Genomic DNA, 26,305 nt, shown 5'->3' with positions numbered 1-26,305 from the left:
CTGGAGTTATGCTTTATGTGAATTGCAATGTCAATTTACCAATTGATATTCCTTGTCTCCTGTAATTCTTTGTAATTCGCTGGGTATGTTCTGCTCCCAATCCTTCAGTTCTAGATGATCACGTTGATGTGTGTGTGTGTGTGTGTGTGTGTGTGTGTGTGTGTTTTTTTGTTTTTCTTTTTTATAGAGTGATATGACACTCTAGTCAGCCTTTCTCTTTTAACTTTGCATCGAGTTTCTACATCCTTCTTGTTTATAGCCAATTAAAACTGGCATTTAATTTCCGTTTTTATGTACCTATAAATGTCCTATAAAACACATATGATTTATTCTACAAAGGTTTGTCAGTGCCCGGCCTAATTAAAAGATTTTTACATCTGTTTTAAAATTCAATTTCCTGTAGCTCTCGCTGTTCAGTTTGTTATATACATGTAGAAATACTGGAGGACAGTAATGGCCTCTGTAAGATGCTATATATTCATCTAAAAAATGTAAATATTTCCAGTCTTAAAACTGAATATACAGCTGAAATGCATACATGTGAATTGATCATATTATTTGTAAGTCTGTTCAGCCAGCCTTGTGATCCTGGATCCCCTGCTAGACAGCGTAGCACTGTTAGGTACTGTAGTACAGCTTGATCAAGGACCTGCCCCCAGCCTGTGATTGGACAGTGAAGGAGTACCACCACCCTGATGAGGGCATCTCTTTGCTCTTTCCTCATGTCGGGTTAACACTATCAGAATGTCCTTTTTCGGGGTCTGTCATAACCTTCCCCTCAAAATAAAATATAAATGGTTGAGGGGAAGGGTGAATTTTACACAAGGCGTGTCTACCTGCAGTAGAAACGTTGACCCATTTCATTGCAGGCCGCCATCTTAAAATTCTAGTTGCATAGCCATTATGCTGATCCTCTGGCTTCAGTACTTTAAGACATTACACGGCTCAGAAAAGGGTGGGGACTCATAATCTGTATGCTGGTTCCAGTGATCTAGGTTTGCTGACATGATTTGGTTCTCAATCATTAGGAGAGAAGGAGCTGTGACATTGTGGTCTCACTAGTGGCGGCCCCTGCACTGTCGGCGCACAGGCGCCGGCCCTCCCATCCATGCGCCCGGCCCCTTTCAGGATGCTGGACGCATGGATTCCTATGGCGGGGGTGGTACTTTTTGAAGCACCTGACTAGAGCCAGAGGCTCGAATAGGCTTCAAAATAGGGTGGGCTCAGGGCACAGAGAGTGTGCCCTGAGCCCACCCAATTGTGTGACGATAGCGAATTAATTTTCGCTATTTTTACACTAACCTTCCTCCCCGCCAATCGGGAGGCAGGACGTCAGACCTGGGGTGGGGGTTGCATTTGATGGGCACTAGTGGCTGCATTTGATGGGCACTAGTGGCTGCATTTGATGGGCACTAGTGGCTGCATTTGATGGGCACAGTAAGGCTGCAATTGATGGGGGGGGGGGGGGGGGGGTTCAGTATTTTTCAGTTTGTTTGCGCCCCCCAAAAATTTGGAGCACCAGCCGCCACTGGGTCTCACTGCTTGGAGCTTGCACAGTTGCGTGCTCCTAGCTGTAAAAGGGAGCGTAAATGAATGTTCTCTCAGTACAGGACATTATAAATGTTTTAAAAAGTGAATAGTATTAAAAATAGGTGTAACTTGAGGCAGCCAGTGGTCTGGTCTGACCTGACCGAAAACAATAGACTGGACTCTTCCAATAGTAATTTTAGCAGGGATACTAATGACATTTCCTAATTATATTGATGTCTACTACAGCAGGTGTTCTCAAATGTATTGAGACCAGGGCTTGGTAAATTCTTCCAAAAGAATTTTATGCCCTAGCAGTTAAAAAGAAAAAAATATAATCAATACAATAAAGGTATGGGAATGCAAAATATGTGTGGACATGCTGGAAGACTTTGGAGGGGGCTGGCTGTCACTGTGTGTGGGGAAAGAGTGGGTCAGGAGACTTTGCAGCAGTCTTGTTGGCCCTGTAGGGGAAGAAGTTTGTGGAGGGAGCTGGGGTCTCTCTGGGAGGCTGGGGGCTTTACAGGGGCACTGTGGGAGACTGGAGGGCATTGTGGGGGCTAGGAACTACAGTGGGAAGTTGGGGGGCAAAGTAAAGACACTTTTTTGAATGTTGGGAGCATAATGGGGGCTGGAGGCTCTGTAGAAGGCTAAGGGGCACTATGGGAGTTGAGAGCTCTCGGGGGGGGAGGGGGGGCTGGGAGCACTGTAAGGGGTTGTGGGGCACTGCAGGCAATTGTGGGAGGTTGGTGACACTATCATAGCTGAGAGACACTGTGTGGATCTGCAGCTGACTGGAGGGCTGGGAGGAGGGAGGCCCTCCGGGGGCTCTCTGGTGTCTTGGGTCACTGTGGGGGGATGAGGGACACTGTGGGCAATTATGGGAGGTTGGGGCGGGGGCAGGGCACTATGGGAGTTGGAAGGCACTGTGGTAGGCTAAGGGACCTGCAGCGGGCTGGCAGCCCAGAAGAAGAAAGACATACAATAATCAAAATACAAAACTGCAAACAAGTAACATTAAGAGAGTCACATTATACTATTTGCCGGTAACTTACTCAGGGTTATGAGCAGGGCTGGAATGTTAGCGGAAGCAGCAGCAGGAGGAGTCATTCAGTTCCTATTCCTGTAAGGAAGCATGCTGATAGGAGGAGAAAGCTCATTACAGTTCTGCTTCTTCTTTCCCTGTCCAGTCACAGGCTGAGGACGGTTCAGGACAACCTGGGCTAAGAATAGAATGAGGACATCGTGTGGTGAAAAAGAAGTACTGTGGGGGGGGTCCCTGGATTGACAATGGATATCAAAACAAAAGTTGCCTTTTATATACCTTTTGGCTTGAGTTCCGCTTTAAACTGCAGCATATTGTGCGATAGAACTTACTTCGTATGCTTCAGGTCTGCAAATAGAGCTCTTTTTTTTCTTCTTCTTTACTGCTGTGTGACTTATGCTTTGTGTTGACATGTGTGTTTAGTGGATTATATATTAAAGAAAGCCTTTTACTCTGTGTTGGCAGACGGTTCCCAGTGCTGCTAAACATAGATTTATTGGAAGGCGTGGGTAAAACAGAGTTTATGTATTCCAAACTGTTTGGCTGTTCCAGACAAATCTTCCATCCATCACTGTAGATTAAAGGATTGTGCTGTTTAATGTACAGTGCCTGGCTTCGAGAATCGGGAACCTCGGCCAGAGCAGCAGAACAGACGGACAGAGAGCACAATGCAGGACTCCGCCGACATCCACACAAGTCTCTCTGTAATTGATTTCCTTCCTTGTGAAAGGATTCATCCAGGGGATGTACATGATTTGGGAGAGGTTTTATGTATGTATTGTTTGCCAGTTCATTTTAAAATAAAGTCTTATTTTATTTTAGAAGTCTTTCTAGTTACACTTCATATCCAAGCCTTTGCTGGAGTTGGCAAAACAACCTGGCTGGATTGATGTCCCCATATAACATGTGCCCATAGCACGCTGAGCAGTATCCGTTCCCATGAACAGAATTCAAGTTATAGGCTGTAGTTTAGCAGAGGTACATTTAGTAAGTGTGCCTGATGTGCACTCTATTCTTGTCTTGAATTAAAGGACAACTCCACCAGAAACCGATAATTTAGATCTGCATGGACACATCATGCACACTTACTAAATGTACCTCTGCTGAGCTACAGCATGTAACTGAAATTCTGTTCATGGAAAAAACGGATACTATTCAGCATGCTATGTGCACATGTTATGTTATCCGCTGGCTTTTGGGAGACTCAAATGGTAAGAGTTCCCAAGCATACTTTGGGGTTCATTTACGAAAGGCAAATTCACTTTGCACTACAAGTGCACTGCAATGGAACAAAAAGAAATACCCCCCGAAAGACCACCAACTCTAAAGTATAAAAGAGTATCCTTTAATTAAATGGTAGAAGATAAAGACGTATGACGTCTACACATCACAAAAATACATCAAACAAAAAACAGAACACAAATACAAAAAATGAAATACACAATAACATATGTACTCTCCGAAAGGGTGATATACCCCAAAACCTGACGCATTTCCAGTATTTTGATACCTTCATCAGGGCTTGAGAGTTGAGTATACATACATATGTTTTAATTCGATTGGAGTGATTCCATGTTCAAAGAACAAAAAAGACAGTTAAACCAAGATGAGTGTCAGATGGACGCCAGGCCGGAGTAGTAGGAGGCTTGAAATAAAATTTGTTTACAACATCTGTGTAATAAAATGTACTTGGCCGCGATGAGCTTCCACCAAAAAAAGTGAATACTTATGGACAATGCTTGGGGCAGAAAAATGCTAGAGTTTTAGATATAGGCATAGCGGGCGGATAATATCCAGAAGTCCCTGATAGGATGTGTTCTGTGGATATGGGGGTCCTGTGTGTAGTGGTCCTCCTCAATGTCAGTGCAGTCGCTGTAGAACTGAGGGGAAGCTCTGCAGATTTTATTATCCAATCATGTGCAAGCAAACATGCAGTTTTTTTATTTTTCTTGCATGCCTTTAGTAAATAAACCCCCTTTGTGTCCCCACCCTCTTCCACAAGGAAAGAGTTGTTCTCTTATACTGGGGACTTGAAACATTAGCACATGGTTCAACTTACCAGCAACCATGCCAAAGTATGCTCGAGGATGAACATATCAACCCTGGAATTTCTGGCTTTTAACCGCTTCAGCCCCGGAAGATTTTACTCCCTTCCCGACCAGAGCACTTTTTGCGTTTCAGCATTGCGGCTATTTAACTGACAATTGCGCGATCGTGCGACGTTGTACCCAAACAAAATGGACGTCCTTTTTTTTTCCCCACAAATAGAGCTTTCTTTTGGTGGTATTTGATCATCTCTGCGGTTTTTATTTTTTGCACTATAAACAAAAAAAAGCCACAATTTTGAAAAAAACACACTATTTTGTACGTTTTGCTATAATAATAAATATCCCCTTTTTTTTATTTATTTTTTTTTTCTCAGTTTAGGCCGATATGTATTCTTCTACATATTTTTGGTAAAAAAAAAAAAAATAAAAATAAGTGTATATTGATTGGTTTGTGCAAAAGTTATAGCGTCTACAAAATAGGGGATAGAGTTATAGCATTTTTATTATTTTTTTTATTATTTACTAGTAATGGTGGCGATTTTTTTATCGTGACTGTGACATTATGGCAGACATTTCGGACAATTTTGACACATTTTTGGGACCATTGGCATTAATACAGCGATCAGTGCTATAAAAATGCAGTGATTACTGTAAAAATGTCACTGGCAATGAAGGGGTTAACACTAGGGGGCGATCAAGGGGTTAATTGTGTTCCCTAATGTGTGTTCTAACTGAAGGGGGAAGGGACTGACTAGGAGAGATGACAGATCGCTGTTCATACTTTGTATGAACAGACGATCTGTCACTTCTCCCCTCAGAGAACCGGAAACTGTGTGTTTACACACATGGATCCCGGCTCTCACCGTGTTACGAGCGATCGTGGGCGCCCGGCGGTCATTGAGACCGCTGGGCACCTGCATCGGCTCGGAGGGCGAGCAGCGGGCGCACGCATGCCTCCGCGCCCCTGGTGGCCCCCTAAGGAACCGACGTAACATAACGGCGATTCGCCTGCCCGTGCCAATCTACCGCAGTACAACTGTGGCGGCTGGTCAGCAAGCGGTTAAAGGTGCAGGCTCCAGGGCTGTCATCCTCATACTCATTTTACCACCTAGCAAGTACTTAACCTGCAATGAGCATGCGGGATGTCACTGAAACGGGAAGATCCTCCCAAAAGGGACATAAACGGCAATAAAAAAAGTTTTAAAATCCTATCTGCTTTATTCATAAAGTTTTGGCTGGAGATTCACTTTAACCCTTATCTCACCTCAACCTTAATCTCTAACTTAACCCTTAACACCTAATTTCTATGTTAAATGTTAACCCCTCATTAATACTAGCATGTATAGGATAGGTGCTTTATTTGTTCAGTGACCTTTTAATAATGCAGTGATATTTTTTTTAAATCTTATAATTTATGGACATTCATATAGCGCCAACACTTTACTTAGCAATTTAGATATTGTACATTCACCTAACTCCCTGCCCATAAGAAGCTTACAATCTGAGGTCCCTATCTCCCATGTCTCACATGCTAGGGGCAAATCACCTACCAGCTTGTCTTTGGGGAGTACACAGAAGAAACTCATGTAAGCACAGGAAAAACATGCAAACTCAATGCAGATGGTGTCTTAAACAGGATTGGAACTGAGTGCGGCAAGGCAGAAGTGTTATAATCTAAAGTTAGCAATAGACAGACCGAAATGTGGCCAGTTCAGCAAAAACCAGTCGAATTTTAAATCATAGATGGCTGTTCGACAAAAGTTGATGGTTAGATTGGCTTCTGACAAACTGGAAAATGTTTGTCGATCAGCATAAGCAGCCAATCGGCTGCAGCTGCTCATCAGTGTATTTTCACCGCCACGAGTCCCGCTGTCAGAATGGAAGAATCTGGCTGGATGCAAAAAGCCAAATCATCTATGGCCAGTTTAACAAACCTAGCCACAGGAGGCAGGTTGCACTTCCAATCATAATCCTATATTATGTCAAATGTGTATTAATCCCAAGTACTATTTCTGGGAGCTTTAATGAAATATTTGTCTGTCTATCTTGTCCCACAGAGCAATCTTCGCTGTTCTGGACTTGATGAAACTGGACATGGCCAACTTTGCTGTCAGCAGCATCCGGCCTCATCTGATGCAGCAATCTGTGGAATATGAAAGGAATAAATTTCAGGACTTCTTCGATAAGCAGCCAGGTATGAACTCTTTCTACTGTTTCTTTCATGGTTTTTACTTTTTAGAAAATAATTTTTGTGACATTAACACTTGCGCCGTATCTCAGCGAAGCATGTTGTTAGCAGCCTTTTCAGCAGGGGCAGCCCGTCCATCCACACCACCCCCATGCATAGCATGAATCTATCCATGGCTGCCGTGGCCACCCCCTATTAATGCGTCTGGCCCCTTTCAGGACGCCGGGCGCCCGAATTACAGCATCGGAGGTGTGGTGTGTTTTTTTTTTTTTTTTTTTTTTAAAGCACCTAATAGGCTTCAAAATGGGGTGGACTTGGAGCACAGAGCACCCAGATGAATATTCGCTTTTCTAACACTGAATTGCTTCTCCGCCAATCAAGAAGCACGGGTCTGATACTCATTTCCCGATTGGCTGAAAGGTCAGGCAATCCTATTGGATGCCTAGGAGGAGGAGGATGCACGGCGGAAGCTGCCGTGATCCACACCACAGGAGGAGAAAAAAAGCTGCCGCTCCCAGGGAAACGCTGCCTGCTTTCTAGATGGGGTAAGTGCGGGGCTCTGATGTCCCGACAGTCCTTTGATGTCGCTGACCGGGGGGGGGTTGGCTGTTTGCCGCCTCCCCAAAAAAGGTTACGGATACTTAGACATCTCTGGGCTCTCTTTGGTGGCCGGTCACATGTTCCTTCCCTTTTCCAGTGACCACGTTACCTGAGCCTGGGCATTGGTCATGTGACCTGATGCTAGAGGGATCTCAGAATTTTTCTTTTCTATTTTTGGAAAGAATATTTTTTCAAAACTTGCTTGAGTTTGTTTGGTGATAGCTGGGGGTGTTTCCTTCATGATCTCCCTTAATGCTGTCTTTACACTTTCACTATTTACTAAATGATAATCTTAGGAGCATCATGTATGTAAGCGTTTTAACAAGCTTCTAGCAATTTGGAAGCCTTTAAAACACATTCCAGTGTGACCATGTCAAATACAGATTTTAATGAACATGTTGACTGTTGCTTTAAGAAAGCTTTTAACAGGTTTTTGCAAGCACCCAGCATGTTGATTGGACAGTAAATGAGTAGCAGCACACTGAGGTGTCATCTCTGTTCTGTCCCCTCCAGTAAGTGTGCTCATTGTGTTATTGTGCAGAGTAAGGGCCTGTGTTGATGTGGAGTTCTGCACATAAGGAATGCTTCTCCCTTTTACATATTTCAATGGTAATGAAAAAGCAGCTCGATGCATCCCTGGAGGTTAACTGCAGGACACATATCAATGAACTCTGAGATGCTTCTGGGATAATTCAAGTACAAGCTGGATGCAACTAAGGGCTCTGTCACATGGGCAGCAGTGCTTACTCTCTCGTGAAAGCATTGATTGGTCGCTTTTCAGAGGGCGGTATAGCAGTGACTTGCAGTCATTCAGGAGGCGATACTGTGTCCTGTTTCTTTTTTTGAATCCTAAGGGAGACTTTGTATTAAAATAATGAACCACAACCGTTATCCAAGCGTTTGGCTCACCATTGTGGTGCGCTCCCATTGACCCAATTAATTGACCTTAATTTAATAGGCCTTGCTGCTTGTCAAACTCTGCAGGCCAAGTTAAAATAGTTTCTGCTGTGGCAGGCATACAGCTATGTCAGGCTGTAATGTTAGAATTTAGGTGTGGAGCTGGTGGGTAGTAAAACTGTGGCTCAGCTCCCTGTTTTTACTGTAACAGCTCCCTGGACAAAGAGGAAAGCAAGGAGTCCCAGGGGGATCAACTATTATGTTCCCAATAAAAAGATGGCATGAAGAACACCGTGTGTCACAGTAGTGTCTTCTGCCCCCCCGTAGAGTCCTGTACCCCCCCAAAACAGTGTCCTCTGCTGCGGTTCACATCCCCCCATAATGTACTGTCCTCTACCCCCCCCATAGCAATGTCCTGCCCCCCACAAAGTGTCCTCTGCCTCCCCCACCTCCCACAGTAGTGTTTAGTACCCTTCCAACGCAGTGTCCTCTGCCCCCTTCACATCACCCCCACCCCACTGCAGTGCTCTCTGCATCCTATCTCCCCCAGTAATGTCCTGTACCCCCCCCCTAAAAAAGCAGTCCTCTGCCCCCCTTCACATTACCCTCCCTCTCTTTAGTGTGTTCTACCCCCCCCCCCCCCCATAGCAATCTCCTGCCCACCCACAAAGTGTCCCCTGCCTCCCGAAAGCAGTGTCCTCCCCATCCCCAAAGCAGTGACCTCTGTCCCTTTCTTATCACAATTCACCACCCCCCCTGTAGTGTCATCTCTTCACCCCCCCCCCCCCCCCAACAGTGTCTCCTCTGTCCCCTTCACAGCACCCCCCCCAAACCCAGCGCTGTGCAGATAGAACTTCCCACCTGCAAACCGTGTACGGCAGAGTGGAGATCAGTAGACCGCATAGTGCTGGGTCGAAGGCGGGAGTGGGAGCTACTGGAGTTCATAATAACAAGCTGGTGATTGGTTGCTACAACCGCTTAGCAACCAATCACTGAGCAGCTCCCGTCCCCGCCCACCATGAAGCACTATGCTGCCTCCAGGTCACCTCTCTGCTGTCCCATATGTGTGTTGATAAACACAAAAACAGATTCCTCCACCCACACAAATAAGATGAATGAAGGTCATTGAAAAGAAAAAGTAGGAAAAGAGAGAGATGGTTTAACCTTAGACAGTAAGAGCTGTGAAAATGTGAAATGGTTTCCCTCGGCTACTAGTTCTGGACAGATCAATTGATTGATTTTGCAAAAAAAAACTTGAATGCATTCCTAAATGCACAGAATGTATTACTAGATATTAAAACGTATGAGTAATAACACCAGAGATTATTGATCCAGAGAACATCCGATTGCATTCTCACAGATCAGATGGAATTTCTTTGAATTGGATTGTGTTTTTGTTTGCATTCATATCGGATGCACCGCATCTTACTCGGGCCGCCACTGGAGTAACACAGTCTCTATTGAGAGGGAGAGCGTCCCCAGTCAGCTCCTGCGGGTGATTCCACCCCCCCTCCTTCTGCTCGCTGACACTGCATAATGCGAGCGCTCACACAACCACGGCCGCCCGATCTGCTCCTTCCCCTGCATCCTCATTGGCAGGGAGAAGAGCGAGTTGCAGGAAGGACTCCACCAGGACTCTCAGTTACTGAAAAAACTCCTTAGGACAGGTGAAACAAGCCTGTAAATTCCAAGAGATGCCAGACCAGAGCTGTCAATAGCAGGGGCAGGACAGCAAGAGGAGGCTGGGGAACCTTACAGTGGCAGAACACCAGGGCCGATGGCAAGACAACCTTTGCAACCCCGATAGATCTCCCACTGCTTTGGACCCTTATATTTTCTTGGTATGCTGGTGACGTATATCTCTTGTTTTCTGCCACCCTGGGGGGGGCCCAATACAGTAGGAAGGGAGCTCACTGCAGAACATGTGAAAGGGCCCGTTGTGGGGTCGTAGTAAGGGGCCCCAGGATAGATTTTATATATATATATATATATATATATATATATATATATATATATATATATATATATATATATATATGTATATGTATGTGTGTGTGTGTGTGTGTGTATATATATAATTGCATTTTATAGTCGCCCCCCTATTTTTGTCCCTGTCCCCCCATGTGCCCCCCCTAAATATGAAAGCTGGAGACTCCACTGACTGTGGCTATAAGGTTCTGTATATGAAAGTTTTACATTCATATTTTTTTTATTTTTTTCTATTGGTTGAAATTGATGGCTTTGTGTCCCTTTTTTTTTTTTTTTTTCAACCTATGTAGCTTACTATTTCAAGTTAACGTTTGTATTATGTAGTTGCTATTGTTGATCTTCTTATTAATAATATAATTCAAACTGTGCAAGGAAAAAACATTTATTAAACAAAAGTATCCTCAGCAAGTTCTTAACGGGAACAATCTGAACTTTATACAGTGTTGTTGTTTCATTCATAATTACAGCATAATTATAGAACAATCCTATTCAGTCTTATCCAGAACTGGAAAACAAAAAGATCATGTTCCTGGGAGAATGGGCCCATTATCTTTCGTATCAGACTCTGCAGTGTTCATGCAGTAATATATGTATATTTCATGGAACGGGTTTATAAGGAGCTGCCAGCTCCCTGAAATGACAGTGAATTAAGCCATAAGTGAGCAATGTTTCAGGGAAACTCTGTTTCAAGATATGACCTTGAACTATTGGTTATGAATGGCTGACTAAATTGTAACAGCACAAGTGCCTTGATGAAGGGAGCCCTGCTTGGCCTTGAACCATCGTATTTCTTTATATGGAGTCCTCAGGAAAAGGGGAACTTTGCAGTAAGCTGGCCTTGACCCCTTTACAATAATTGCAGTGTTTTTTTTTAATTTTTAGGGAGGTGGGGGCATTTTCAGTTTTTTTTTTTTTTGTCCCCATCGTTCTATTGCCATTCTCACCTAGGAGAGAATGAGGTGTTCTGCTTCCGCAGCCCCCTGGGAGACCCCTGTCATATATCCCAGGAGGCTGCAGGAGCCCATTCAGAGTGGCCGAGGAATGGAGCTGCCCTACATCATCGGAGGTCTGCCTGAACCTGGATGAGGCAGCCAGCCGAAAAAGACCAAGAGGGACGGGACACAGGCTGTGGCTCCCAATCTGCTTGGCTGGTGAGTTTAGCAGGTAAGGGGGATAGGGGAGAAAAAATGTAGGGGTGTGGGGGAGTGGGAATGAAGTTTTTTTTAAAGCATATTTTCACTTTTGCAGTCACATTTTAGAAATCCCCACTGCATGTTTGTGTTCCCATTCACACAGCATGCCTAATTTTTTTTTTTTTTTTTTTTTTAAATATTCCTTCCCTCATAGATATTTCCAAGGAGGAGGTATCACAGCTGACTGCAAGGCTTAAGCCGGCTATAGTGAATTTCTTTCCGGCTGCAGCCAGAGAGAAAATGACTTGATTTTCCCCCCCTCAACACAGACCCCATCAACTTGGGTACAATAAGCCTGTCCTTACATGGTTCGAATCTGGGCCATCTATGGCTGGCTTTATTGAACAATGTTATGCCTCATACACATGATCGCACACTCCGACATCAAAATCCATCGGATTTTTTTCCGATGGATGTAGGCTCAAACTTGTCTTGCATACACACGGTCACACAAAGTTGGTCGGAAATTCCGTACAACACGTACGACGAGCCGAGAAAATGAAGTTCAATAGCCAGTGCGGCTCTTCTGCTTGATTTTGAGCATGCGTGGAACTTTGTGCGTCGGAATTGTCTACATGCGATCGGAATTTACGGGAACTGATTTTGTTGTCGGAAAATTTTAGATCCAGCTCTCAAACTTTTTTGTCCGATGGAGCCTACACACGGTCAGAATTTCCAACAACAAGCTACGATCGCACATTTTCCGTCGGAAAGTCCGATCGTGTGTACAGGGCATAAGAGTCAGCCTGTCCTAATAACCATACAGTGCAAGAAGCCCATTCTCTACACCTTTAAAGCCAGAACAAATAAGGGTAGCCTCCAAAATTAGTAATAATGAGTAGCGTGTGTAGGGAGAAAGGAGTTGTAGCATCATCCAAAACCTTTAGAGATAAAGGAATCGGGAGCCTGGTCCCCAACCAGGTCTCCCCAAAAAAAGGGAGGGGCAAATGGACTATCTCGGTACAATGTAATAAGGGTAAATTCATATATATGAACAAATGTATAAAATAGTACAAAAGTTTATTAATACATAACACATAACGAAAAAAACAGTTACAGGTTAAAAGCATAGGTAACAATCCATGTATATCACCAAGATAATAGTCCCCAAACGGGGAACAGTGGGATAGTTGATCACGGATAACATCTCAACTAGTTTCGTTGGCTAAAGCTGCTTCATCAGGACGATATCTGTAATTTGATTAACAAATAATGACAATATAATTAGTCACAGACATAAATAGTAACAATATTTAAAGCAATATATCGGTCAAACAATATGCTTATATTGTACAGGGGCAAAAGCGAAACTGCTTACCCACATCCCGGCAAGCACACGGCACAAGGCGTCACCAAGTGAAGGGAGTCTCCCAAGGCGACTGGGGGGGACTAACAAATCAATAGGCTGGAGTCTGGATGGAATAAGGTAGATGAAATGGGTAAACCATCTATTTAGAAAGGAATCTCGGGTGAGGGGAAGTGAGGATGTGACTGGAGTGATTGAAATTGGATGAAGAACTGCAAGTGAAAGAATCTAATGATGAGGGTGTGGGGGATGATGGACAGTGATTGATGAAGTGAATCAAAAACCTTTAAAGCCAGCCATAGACAGTTTGAATCTCGGCCAGTTCAGAAGGGACCAGCCGACACTGTGTTGATGGAGGAATCAAGCAAATGGTTGTAGGAAAGAAAAGTGCACTGTCTATGGCTGGCTTTACCCTTTGTTACTTATGAAAGTGGATAGATAGTGTTGAAGTCTGGGATTGTTCTATTGGCATTGCTGTCCTGTAATATAATGATGTTTGTACAGGTTGTCTAGTTACTGGTCTGGCACCTTCTACACCCAGAAGATTCCCACAGTTTCCTTGGTTTGTAGCACCAAACATCAATTCTAAGATTGAAGCGCTACACCACAGATTACTACAGATAAATACAAATACAATTTTGATCCAGTAAACGGTCAGAAAATCAAAAAGATGAAGCCAATGCACTGGGGGGGGGGGGGGTCCAAAAAAACTCCTTTCATCTTGAAGGGCTTGAAATTTTAAAACATGTATATGGAGCTAATTAAGGGTAAAATGTCAATGGTATTTTTACCAGTTTGGTCTCATCAGCTACTGATTTGGCGGCAAACTTCGGACCCAGAGCTGCAAGACCATGCTAACCACTGAGGCACTATGCTGTCTATGTGGCTGGAAGTGGAAAGGGGAATAGAAGAAAGCAGAAAGCTAGGCAACAGCAGGAATAAGAGTTCCCCTACAGTGTCTAGAAGTAATATCAGATTTCTTCCAGCTGGTAAAGAAGATGACGCTCCTACTACCAGTATACGCCAATACATCCACCTTTTATGGAAGCTGAAAAGTGCAGTAATTCTTAGCAGCCAATCATAACTTATTGTTCAATAGTTGCACTTCAGTAACCAATAATCTGATTAGGTACCATTATTTACAGCATATTGCTGTAATGAGCAAGCCATAATACAATAAAAATAACAAGTGAAGGTGTGATAGTTTAAAGAGGAGCTTCAGTCGTTTTTGTGTTCATTAAAAGGCAGCAGCTACAAAAACTGTAGCTGCTGACTTTTAATAAACGGACACTCACCTGTCCCAGGATCCAGCAATGTGCTCACCCAAGCCATTCCTTCTCCCAGTCTTCCCTCCCCCGCATTTCAATTGTGGGCAGCCAGCTGTGACAGCTTCACAGCCGGTTGCCCTCTGCGCATGCGCAAGTCACACTTCGCCTCCTGAATGGTCCAGCAATATCCTGGGACCTGTGACATGTCCTAGAAGACTGCAAGGGAGGGGGAGAGAACTTCGGTTCACATCACCTAGGCGATCTGAGTGGAAGTGGGAGCGAGTACCTGTCAAAACTAGGTACCCGCTCCCCCCCCCAAAAAATGACATGCCAAATGTGGCAGGGGAGGAGTACTTAAAGTGGGACTACCTCTTTTTAGTGGAGCTCCTCTTTAATTATAATTAAAGAAGTATGGCCAAAGCTATTTTGGCTGTACTTCTATAGATCACAGTTCGTTCTGCACTCCTGTGACCTGCTTTCAGCCGACAGCGGGTTAAAGCCTGCTGTCGGCTGATGTTACAGAGCCGGTCCAGGCTTGGGAAAGATCCTGACCATTTCAGTAATTTTTCTTTTTGGGATTATTAAAGTATTCTGAATCTGAGTATAGTCCGTATTCTCGAACTTCTTTTTTAAAAGTTAAAACCTCCTTTTTTTTTTTTTTTTTTTAGATAAAATGGAGAGGGATTAAAACTTGTCAGTTGTTTTTATTGCTGTCTGTGCCCCCAACAGTGAAAGGTTCCAAACTTTCAGTTGTCAACACAACAGGAATAGTGGTGAAATCTTCCAATGGGGACACTAGTTTGGTGACAACCAGAAATTCCCTCACTTTGAAAGATTTCCTCTAATTTCCTGTTTGGGCTATGGGACAGGAAGTGAAGGGAAATCTCCCACACAGATGGCAAAAAACTGACAGGGGTAATAACCCTCCCTTACTCTATCCAAAATGGGAAAAAAAAGGTTTAGCTTTTGTTCCCCTTTAGCGTAAGAGGGATGGTGCAGTTTACGCTCTACAGTTTTGAACCTGACCTATTTTTTTTTTTTTTACAGTTGGAGACCTCGACTCCCTCCAGTGTCTTTGATCTTTGTCCTGTCTTATTAAATGCTGTTTGTAATGTTCTGTCCCCTTCTATTTTCAGATTCTCTGTGTTATGTAACCAGCTGGCTTGAGGAAACAGCCAGTGACCTGTACTCCAAGGATTCTGATGGAGCTTCTTCTGAATCCTTATGTTCTGTCTCTGTGTTAAATCATGCCTACCTGAAGCTTCTCACGTGGGATCATGAACAGAGACCTTTCCCAGAGGTACAAATTACTTACCAATGCTTGCAGACAGATTGCATACTATTTGGGGAAAAGGAGTCAGGGATTATTAGGATTTCTATAACATGGTGACATGGTACACTATACTACCAAAAGTATTGGAATGCCTGCCTTTACACACAAACTTTAATGGCATCCCAGTCTTAGTCCGTAGGGTTCAATATTGAGTTGGCCCACCCTTTGCAGCTATAACAGCTTCAACTCTTCTTCAACTCTTTTGGACAGCCTTCCCAGAAGAGTTGAAGCTGTTATAGCTGCAAAGGGTGGGCCAACTCAATATTGAACCCTACGGACTAAGACTGGGATGCCATTAAAGTTCATGTGTGTGTAAAGGCAGGCATCCCAATACTTTTGGTAATATAGTGTGTTTTTAATGGACGTTGCAACCGTCACTGCTAATATTTACCAGGGATCCTTAACCCCTTGCTTCTAACAGCCCTTTAAATGGATCTGATCCTAACGCCTAGAGGTTGGAGATCCTGATTATGTAATCACTGTGATTGGCTGTCACAGTAGCCACATGAGTGTCACTGGAGTTAAGGCCCACCCACTGTGCTGCCCCATGAATATTTTATGCCGACAGCAACCTCTGCTGATTAACATACAAAAGGTGCTGTTGCTAACCTCCTTCTGGAAATGTTTGTTGCATGGCTGTGATGTTGACCTCTTGTTTTCAGTACTTTTGGGGTCTATGCACACTGGCTTAAAGAAAAATACCAGTTATATTGTTTTTGCGCCAGCGTTTAGAGGCTTCTAGCAGCATTTAGGAGCGTTCGCTTTTATGAGAGTTTTTTTATACAACCAAACTTTAGAGGGGAAAAAAAATCCGGGCATCGACATTTAGTATTTTTTTTTATTCTAGAAAAATGCTCTTAAAAATGCAAACCAAAGGTTTTTTTGTTTTTTTTTCTGCCTCTAAATGCTGAGCTTAAAGTGGTTGTAAAGTCAGTGAGTATCATTACAGCCAGCCCCTCTGTTATAACAAGGTATAATACATAGGGGGTTATTTACAAAAGGCTAATCCACTTTGCACTACAAGTGCAAAGTGCGCTTGAAATTGCACTGAAAGTGCATTTGGAAGTGCAGTCACTGTAGATCCGAGGGGGACATGCAAGGAAAAAAAAAACAGCATTTTAGCTTGCACTTGGATGATAAAATCAGCAGAGCTTCCCCTAATTTCAGATCTACCCCTCAGATTTACAGCGACTGCACTTCCAAGTGCGCTTTCAGTGCAATTTCAAGTGCACTTTGCACTTATAGTTTGCACTTGTAGTGCAAACTGGATTTGCCTTTTGTAAATAACCCCCACAATGTTACTGTTTTTTTTTTTTTTTTTTCTTTTTTTAAATCATGCTGCTAAATACCTTATTTCAGAGCGCTGCTGTGCGGTCACGTGACCTTCCACCACTTTCCTCTCTCGATCTCAGGACTACAGCAGAAGGGGTGGAGATTTTCCCTCTGACATCAGCCAGGAGGTCTTATATTTTTTTTTTTTTTTGGCTTACAACCTCTTTTAAAAAAATGCCTCTAGACTACCTAATATGCATGGACGCATAGGGTAACATTTGCTGCTTCTAGTGGCATAAAAAAAAAATGCTTTATTTATATAAAAAAAGGCCTCATAGGAGCAGTGTTTTTTTTTTTTTTTTTTTTTTTTTTTTTTTTTTAGCCAGTGTGAATGGACCCTTAGAGGTATAGAAATAGTAGGCTATATTCACATGGGATTCATATGGGATGCAGATAGGTGGCTTCATTCAGAGGTGGGTAAATGCCAACCGTGGACACAGCAACACACTGGACACTGGTTGGAGGATATATTCGCTCAGATGAGCGGTACATGTGAACAAACGGCAGTACTGGCCAATGATTTGTACATATTACAAATTTAACAACTGCTGCTGGTTGCACACAGTATGTTCAGACCACTGACCGTGTTCAGAATCTACTGATTTTGCCAGCGGGCACCCTCTACTTCAGTTTTTCGCATGCCCTGCATTTTATACACACTACTGCCCACTAGCAATTAATTTTTAGCAATTTTAATTTTTAGCTCCGCTTTAAAGTGGCCCTGTCATTCGTGTCAGCAAAGTAAATGAAACCAATTCTGTAAAAGAACTAGACATATGCTCCTATGTCTGACACAGATCAGCCCATGCTGCAGCTTTTCACATTGTGATTCACTACAAAGTTATAATGCACAGTCTGATCACCAGTGGAGAGGAGATTGAGGAAATGCTACCTCCTGCCTGCAGCAGGCTGAAGACATCCTATCCGCCTAGGCAAATTCTTTTCACTGTAGCTCAAGGATTGATTTTGAATGTTATTAGGTACAGATTTTGTGGGTGACTATACTCCTTTTGTAAATTGTGACATGTTGGAAATGAGTTTATTAAAATTTGTAAAAAAGCTGAAAGGTCGACTTTAAGCTAAAGTAAGATATTATTTCTTGATTATGATGTTTCTGGAAGGACCTCTAGGTCCCTAGTTACTTGCTTTAATTTTTGGAGTGACATGTTTCCTCCCCATAGACTGTTGTGATGGACCAGATCCGATTTCAGGAGATGAAGCTGGAATTGTTGCAGCTCACCTTGCTGGGGACTTTGCTGGTTATAACACAGAACTCTGCTGGTCCAGTCGTCTCGGCCCTTCCAGGTTTTACAGAGCAGATGAAGAGTCTTATCAGGCTTTTGCTAGAGGGAGTGGGAACTCCGTAAGTACACTTATCAATTTATTGGGATTTAAAAAAATAATTTGGATGGAATGAGCATTGCAGAGGCATTCCTATGGCAGATAACAGGGGCGGCCCATCCATTAAGGGCGCACGGGCGTGTGTCCATTCACATACACAGCATGGCCCGGCCCTGCCCTCTCTTCATTGGCTGTGATTGACAGTAGCGGGAGCCAATGGCTCTTGTGGCTGTCTCAGCCAATGAGGAGGAGGAGGCAGAGGAGAGCTGCTGTTCTTGTGCACTTTGCTGGATTGGAAGGGGGCTCAGGTAAGTATTAAGGGGAGCTGCACACTGAAGTTTTTTTACCTTTATACATAGAATGCATGAAGGTAAAAAACCTTGAGCCTTTATAACCACTTTAAGAGCACTTTGAGAGGCTGGGCAGCACTGTGAATGCTGAGGGTTCTTGGGGAGCCTGGGGCACTGTGGGACGCACGATAGGAGCTGGGAGGCACTGTGAAAGGTAAATCAATGTATACACTGACAGTTACTTTTTCATTCAACCAGCTGCTTGATAGATCCCCGCATCCACATAAGCGATGTGGATGCAGGGATCTCCCTGGCCATTGGCCGCAAGCTCTGATAGAAGGCTAGTTTTCCAGCAGGACTTCTGTTGAATAGACAGGGGTACACAAGTATCTAAACTTGTCTAATTTCTGCTTAACTAGCTGAATTTTGATACAAGTATACTCAGCTTTAGGGATCTGCAGCTGGCTGGAGGCCTAGGCTATGGGGGACTGGGCCAAGGCCTGGTGGTTGAGAACCACAGGGCTAGTGAGTTCATGATATCCACTAATATGGTAATTATTAACAAGTATTTTCTTCTCTGCCCAGAGGTGTGAGTACAGATGACGTTCTTGCCACAATCGGTGAGAAGATCAGTGTGGAAGTGGCCAGATGCCTGAGTCAGCATGGATCCACTCCCTTCTCTCCAGAGAGAGAGGAATCTCTTAAAGGACAGATTCGGACTGCCGCATCTCCATCCAATAAGATATATCAATTGATAGGTAATTTGTTTGGTTTTACAATCATCAGAATAAATACATGATCTCTTTTGTTGGATTATTTCAGAAGTGACAGAATGCTTTGCATGTCCTGGCGCTCTTCCTATGGCATAGGAGAGAACAATTTTAAAAAGGAATCTGTTCAGTATGTGTACAATACTTGCAAAGCTTCTGTGTAAACTTGAAAGGTCTATGCAGCAAACATTGTATATTATTATTCACTATAATCTAGCACGATGGTCCTTCTAGATGGCAATATAATCTTGACAATCATTGTCCATCTTCTCTATTATACTCTAACAAATGCTCTTATTACAGCCTGTACCCACATGAGAGAGATATTGCTTTCTTCCTGTCTTGGTGACCACACAGGAAGTGAGGGAAAATCCAGCAGATAACTCTTATCATATGTTATCCAGAACTTAAAGGGCGAAAAAAAAAAAAAAAAGCTTGGCTGTATTTGAACTTTAGTAGTGAGATGCCCCCTCCTCCAGGCAATCCATGTGATGGATATTTACATATTACATATTTATATCTAAATCAGCGTTTCAGATGTGTTTGGCATCTTGTGACCTGCGAGTCATCTCCTCCTATTTATTATATCATTATTTCTTCTTTCAGAATCGAGGATTGAGTCATTTTTGTTGAGCTACCTATCCACCGCTAACCAGAGATCCAGCCCTGCCCTGCCTGGTGGCCTCGGCCCCATACAGAAAGAACTGGAAGAACTGGCTGTGAAATTTGCGCGTCTTGTCAACTATAACAAAATGGTGTTCAGTCCTTACTATGACTCAATCCTGACCAAAATCCTGAACAAACAAGAAGCACAGCCTTGAGTTGGCAATCAATATATTGACCACGAAGAAGATGTACCGTCACCTCTGCTTTACATTAAATAGCTTTCAGATGCAATGTTCTATACCTGACTGACAGCAAACACATTAATCTCCCAGACAGAATATTAGGAATGCCAAATAAATATTTAATTCCTGTCTACAGGAAATTTCACTTCTGTAAAAAGTCACGAGAGATGACCTTCCCAGTTGAGGAATTTAATTGGCTGAATCTGGAAAAGCATATGAGTTCCATAGTGGGAATTTGAGATTCTGACCGATGTTTGTTTTATAAGGGCAGAGATTCCACAGTTCTCAGGAAGACTATGTATTGCCACTAGTGATGAGCTAAGATCTAGGCTGAATCCCTGGAAAACTGTCATATGATAGCAGGCTGCTGCTCCAATTATCTGGGACTTGTGAATTCCCCACCCTGCAACCACACATAACCGGGGCCATGACCACATGGACAATGATTGAGACAGCAGCCTGCTATCATGTGAAAGTTTCCTGTGAGTTTGGCCTGAACTTTAACTCCTCACTAATTGCCACTACACTTCATAGATTTCTTTTCATAGCTAACTTGTCTCTTGAAACAGGTGCAGTTCAGCTGTGCATGCTTCACTTTGGCGTTATAACTCAGGCGCACTCATAAAACAGTGATTTGACTGTAAACATGAAACATTCTTCCCCTGATCTACATGTTATGTCCTTATTGGGCAAGAAAGCCTTGTTTAATGATTGCTGTTCTCTTAAAGCCTAACTCCAGGTTTACTTTTACTTTAAATAGTTTGGGCCAAGCTGTCCCAAATAAAGTATTTCCTTTTTTAGCTGCTGTCAGCATGGTATATAAACTATATTTAGCATTAGCTACATATAGTATGCAGCGCTGTGTTCAGGGACTTCCGTCTGCTGCCAGAATAAAGATGAGATGGGCTGAGTGCTGCTCGGCTATTCTTGTAGTCTTGTATGTTTATCATTGAATGCAAGGCTTCCTCTGATGTTACATTCTCCACCTTGGTCCTCAATCGGAGGAAGCCTTTATTCCTTAATAAAAATGCAAAGTATCCTGTGAATGGCTGAGCAGGACTCAGCCCGACTCAGCTTTGTTTGGGCAGCTTGGCCCAAACAAACTATTTACAGTGAAAGTAAGCTTCATGTTAGGCTTTAACATTAGGTGGTGTCTGGTCATGCTCCCTCCTACCTGCAAAATAGCCATAAACAACTATGCTCATATAATGGGAAACTACTTGTAGCATCTTCTGCCCCCATGTGTAACAGCATGTCGACAGATTACACTGTAACAAATCTTAGGCTTGGTTCACACTTGTGCGACCTGCATTCTGTGTGTAAGGCAGTCCATGCATTGCAGATTGCAGATTGCAAATGCGGGGAAAAAAAAAGTCCAACTCCCTTTCTTTTTTTGTTTTTTTTTTGTTTCAAAATTGCACTGCACTAAGAGCAGCACGTTTAGCCTGTGGGTCGGGAATGCCAAACCAGTTTTCTGAGTTTTGTAGAGTGTTGAACCATTAGTTTGGTTTTACCTGATATCCAGGGCTCCATTAAGCTGACCATACACCAGTAGACGATTGTTCGGAAATGTACATTTTTGGAATGCTTGTTAGATTTTCTGTTGTTTAGTGAGGTCAAATAGACAATCTTTTTTGAGAGTATTGAGAACATTTAAACGATGGAAATTTTTTCTTCTCAGAGCAAAAGAAAAGAAATTCCAACTGGGAATGTGAATTACATTCAGGAAAAATCGTACCTATTATAATGAACATCTGTCTTTGCCATCATGATTCTGGCAGTGAACACTGGGGTTAATTTGATTTGGTAAAGGTAAACAGTCTGTGCACTGCAAGTACAATTGCTCTAGATCTGAGGGGAACATGCAAGGAAAATAAAAAAACATTGATTTTGCTTGCACATATTGGATGATAGAAATCAGCAGAGCTTCCCCTCAGATCTAAAGCAACTTCTTTTGCAGTGCACCTCTAGTGCATAGTATTATCTTTAGTAAATCAACCTCATGGTCCTATCCCTGAAGGAAGCCCAAAACATATTGTTACGGTAGCCCTTCACAGCTCAAAATTTTAGCCGTGGGAGTCCTTGTTGGCTCCGGTGTTAATTTCATCGACTAAAACATTTTAGTCAACTAAAATGAATATTATTTTAGTCAACTAAAATATGACTAAAACTAAAACAACTGAGATGACTAAAATATCACTAAAACCAAAATGGCATTTTAGTCAAGACTAAAATGGGACTAAAACTAAAATGCCATTTTAGTCAAAAGACAGACTAAAACTAAAATGAAATTTGACTTCAAAATTAACACTGGTCTGTAGTGCATGTTCATACCTCAATAGCATAATAAATAACATATTAGATTTTTCACTCCAGCAGTATATAATGAGTTTGGAAATTTGTAGAGAACTGTTAACTAATGCATTACAATTTAATCACACCCATTAGATTTTAGGCCTCTAAAATGAGTTTGTCGACTTAAATATACTGGAGATTTAGTCGACTAAATACGACTAAAACTAAAACAATTGCAGAAGACTAAAATGGGACTGAAACTAAAATGCCATTTTAGTCCTAAGACTAAAACTAAATCGAAATTTGCTGCCGAAATTAACACTGGTTGGCACCCCCCGAGTTAACAAAAATTGATTTAAAAATCCATTGAGTTGGGTGGAAAACTGTAACTGCATCTTATTAGACGCAGTCACTATTCAGGTATTACACAATACAATTCACATACAATAGCTGGCAGTGTAGATATCTTTATCCACACATGGATGGAGGAACCTATTTTTTTTTTTCTTGTTCAGCCCGCAGGCTGAAAGAGAGAAATCTTCAGGGTTGATTTAGAAAGAATTTGCATAGCCTTTCACCCAGTAAAGGTGCATGTACATGTTATTTGTGAACGGGGCAAAAAGAAGTGATGTTAGCCTATATCCTGTGCTTTTTGATTGTAAATTGTTGATTTTAATTGGAAAATACTGCATTTGGCCACTATCAGGAGAATAGGAATTTCCTATAATATTTAGCTCCATCTAGTGGACACATTTTGGTATTTTCTGTTTAAAATTTAGTGATTTACAGTCAAAAAGCACAGGATATACTGTAGTCTTGTTTTTTTTTTTTTGTTTTTTTTTTCTTCATTCCGTGGGAATGGAGAATGTACATCTACTGTAACTGCAAGAATGGTCATGCAAGTGTGTATAGCTAGCCTTACACTAGTGTTTTGGTTAGAGAGTAGCAGGTCTAGGAATAAGATTACTTTTGTGTTAAGGTCATCGCTGAAGTCCTATGACAGAGGAACTGTCTTCAGTTTCAATATAAGATAGTAGTGATGTGTCTTCTTGCCCCTGTTTCAATAGGCATCTTAGCTGTAAGGAAGAGAAATTTATTGCTGACTATATTGAACCCTTTATAGGATGTGAGATCATGCTGTAAGTCCTACTAATTTCCTCTATAGCTATAGGGTAGTAGTTGCTAAACAGAAGTCGCACAGCAATCCAGAGAATATCTATAATACAGAAGTCCTAATTTTCAGTTGTCCAACAGAAATCAATTCTGTGTTTGGTTTATTCTTCTGGAAAATATATAAAACAAATGTGATAAAGAATGTATCCCATATATAAATACTAATACTGACTTCCTATTTTTCTAGACTAGATCTGCAGCAAAAATGTTTTGTGGCATTTACCGAATTTTCAATTCATGTTTGATGTAAAGCACCTACATAACATGACATACTTTATAGAAGTGGGAAAGCTTTCTTTCAGCAGGGTGCATCCTTGCTATCATTCTGCCGTTGGCGTAGGCCCTTGTGTTCCCTCCTATCTACTGAGCATGTGCAGCAGTTCCATGGAAGTATATTAGAATACTCTAACATAACTTCAAATCTTTACATAAAAGTTAACCATGCCTTTTTAATAAAGCAAAGGTCATTCTTCCAGTGCTAGCTATTACAGGAAATGTTTAAGTTTATTTAAAAATACTTTTATATTTGTGTTTAAAAGAAAACAATTTGAGGCAGTATTAAATTCAAAGAAGAGACCCTGGAGGCCTGTGAGAATATAGATTGTTTTGTATTGTTGCTATAAAGTTTTTAAATGGAAGTTGCAATTGAAAAAAATCTTTAAGCTCTGTAGGATCTTGGAAACTGACATGTGGTGGGTACAGCCGTTAATGGGCTGATGGAGTCAGGGGGGCCCAAGCATGACTGCCCTGTCCTCTTATCTGTGCTCACACTACATTCCATCCAGAATAAAGCACCTTTTCTCCTATCTCTATACTGTTTGAGCCTCCAGTACTTTTTTAAAGAGATAGATATACACACACGCTGGTCATAACAGACACTGTAGGTTTGATTTACTAAAACTAGAGAGTGCAAAATTTTGGTGTAGCTGTGCATGGTAGCCAATCAACTTCTAACTTTAGCATGTTCAGTTAAGCTTTGACAATAAAAAAAAAAATTGGAGGCGGATTGGTTTTTATGCACAGCTGCACCAGTTTTGGGCTGGGTTTACATATGTGCCAATTGGATGCGATTTCCACCACATCCAATTTGCATGACATGTGAGTGTGACCGGCTCTCAATGGAGCTGGTTCACAAATGTCTGAGGCAGCTGTGGTGCAATTTCCAAAAGGGTCCTGTGCGTTTTTTGGTCTGGTTCAGGTGCAAATTCAGGCAAAAATTCAGACCTGAATTGCACCAGAACCGGTGAACAGAAACACACCGGACCCAAGGCTGGAAACCGCTGCCGCGTGTAGGGTATGTGAACCCAGCCTAAGTAAATCATCCCCACTGTGTCCCAGGTCTCTTGGCTGTCCTGATGGCAATAGCACCGGAACTATGCAGGCTCTGTCTGGCAAAAGATCTCTGTGCCCAATCCTGCACTAGGCCAGGCCAGTGGGATCCAGGATGTCTGGAGGGTATGCATACCTGGCTGCATAACTAGGTGATTGCAATTCCAAAATTAACATTTCTACCATTCATATCCTCCTGGTCAGTGTTGGCTGGCAACTGAACAGTTAACACTGTTACATTTTGAAGAAGGCAGAAAGCAGTGTGAAGGAGAACATCATTTGCATCCCTCTAGGTCAGCTTGCTGCCATTCAACTAATGCAGAAGAATAGATCTAAGCCTGCACATTGGAAGGGATGCTGTGGTGTTGGGTCAAATTATATTTTATATGCTAAGGTGTGTTGAAAGTGCCCATTTTTTAAAATGTATCATTTGAAGGGCTAAAGGAGACAGTAAATAAATTGAATACTGACCTTTCCGGAATCTTCCTTTCCTGGTGCCTATCCATGGCAGCATACACATGGTTGAGTACTCTGCCCCCAACCAACCCACAGGACCAATTTTAACTCTATAAAAGAAAGAGTCAGCCCCCCAATAGCCATTCTTGTAACTAGACTCAAACATTTAAGGATTATAGAAAGAGAGGACGTATGCTGCCATGGATAGGCACCAGGAAAGGAAAATTGCGAAAAGGTAAGTATTCAATTTTCCGTTTTCCTGATGCTTTCATGGCAGCATACACATGGTCAATAACTCGCTCACAGGGAGGGTTGCTGTAAAAACATTTGAATTACAGAGCAGACAACTGCAAAGCTTTTTCCCCCGAAGTCGCGAGAAGTAAGCATGGCTGGATCTAGACTATAGTGGGTCATGAATGTGGTGAAAGATGACCAACTTGCCGCATGACGCTGGAGAGACTCGTGCTTAAGCCGCACAGGAAGATTGCCATTCCTCGCTTAGAGAGAGCATTGATTGACTTTGGAACCAGAAGACCACTAGCTCGATATGTTCGCTGAATGAGACATACAATCCAACTTGCTATGGTTGCCTTTGATGCTGCCATTCCTCTTCTTGCACCCTTAGGGATCACAAAGAGACATTGATCTTTACGAAAAGAACGTGTTAGTTCAATGTAATGTTGGAGAATCCTTGCCACATCCAGCTTGTGCAGGTTTGATGTGCCGAATCCTCCCGAAAGCTGGGAGCACCCATTCTTGGTTCAGATGGAATACAGAGGGAACTTTTGGAACGAACTGGTGAATCGGTTAGAGGACCACCCTGTCTGTAAAAAATGTAATGTAGGGGTCCTCAGCCCCTAAGGCTTGGATCTCTGAGACCCTTCGACCAGAGGTGATGGCGATTAGAAATTATATCTTCTAGAGAGCATTCTTCCGTAGGTGCGAATGGAGGTGCTACGAGCGCACTGAGTACTAAAGGCAGATCCCACTTTGGATATAGCGACTTTCTTGGAGGTCTCAATTTAAGGACTGCCTTCAAAACATTTTCTATTAGCGGTTCTAGAGCCCATCTGATGT

The 26,305-nt window shown here is 42.6% G+C and overlaps 1 protein-coding gene across 2 annotated transcripts in view; it reads left to right on the top strand.

Annotated features, from left to right (window-relative positions):
* The window catches only part of TCP11L1 (t-complex 11 like 1), a 48,795-nt gene extending 24,540 nt beyond the window's left edge, over nucleotides 1-24,255 (top strand). For both annotated transcript variants that reach the window (XM_073604471.1, XM_073604470.1), the window contains 5 exons: nucleotides 6,678-6,814; nucleotides 15,198-15,361; nucleotides 17,908-18,089; nucleotides 18,943-19,115; nucleotides 19,734-24,255. In XM_073604471.1, the coding sequence (XP_073460572.1) occupies nucleotides 6,678-6,814; nucleotides 15,198-15,361; nucleotides 17,908-18,089; nucleotides 18,943-19,115; nucleotides 19,734-19,948 (871 nt within the window). In that variant the 3' untranslated portion in view covers nucleotides 19,949-24,255. The remainder of the gene's footprint in view (nucleotides 1-6,677; nucleotides 6,815-15,197; nucleotides 15,362-17,907; nucleotides 18,090-18,942; nucleotides 19,116-19,733) is intronic.
* The last annotated feature ends 2,050 nt before the right edge of the window (nucleotides 24,256-26,305 follow it).

The sequence above is a fragment of the Aquarana catesbeiana genome, linkage group LG11 (assembly GCF_042186555.1).
Source record: "Aquarana catesbeiana isolate 2022-GZ linkage group LG11, ASM4218655v1, whole genome shotgun sequence".
In the NCBI taxonomy this organism is placed as follows: Eukaryota; Metazoa; Chordata; class Amphibia; order Anura; family Ranidae; genus Aquarana; species Aquarana catesbeiana.
Note: the sequence above shows the minus strand (reverse complement) of the source record. Positions and strands in the feature narration are given on the sequence as shown.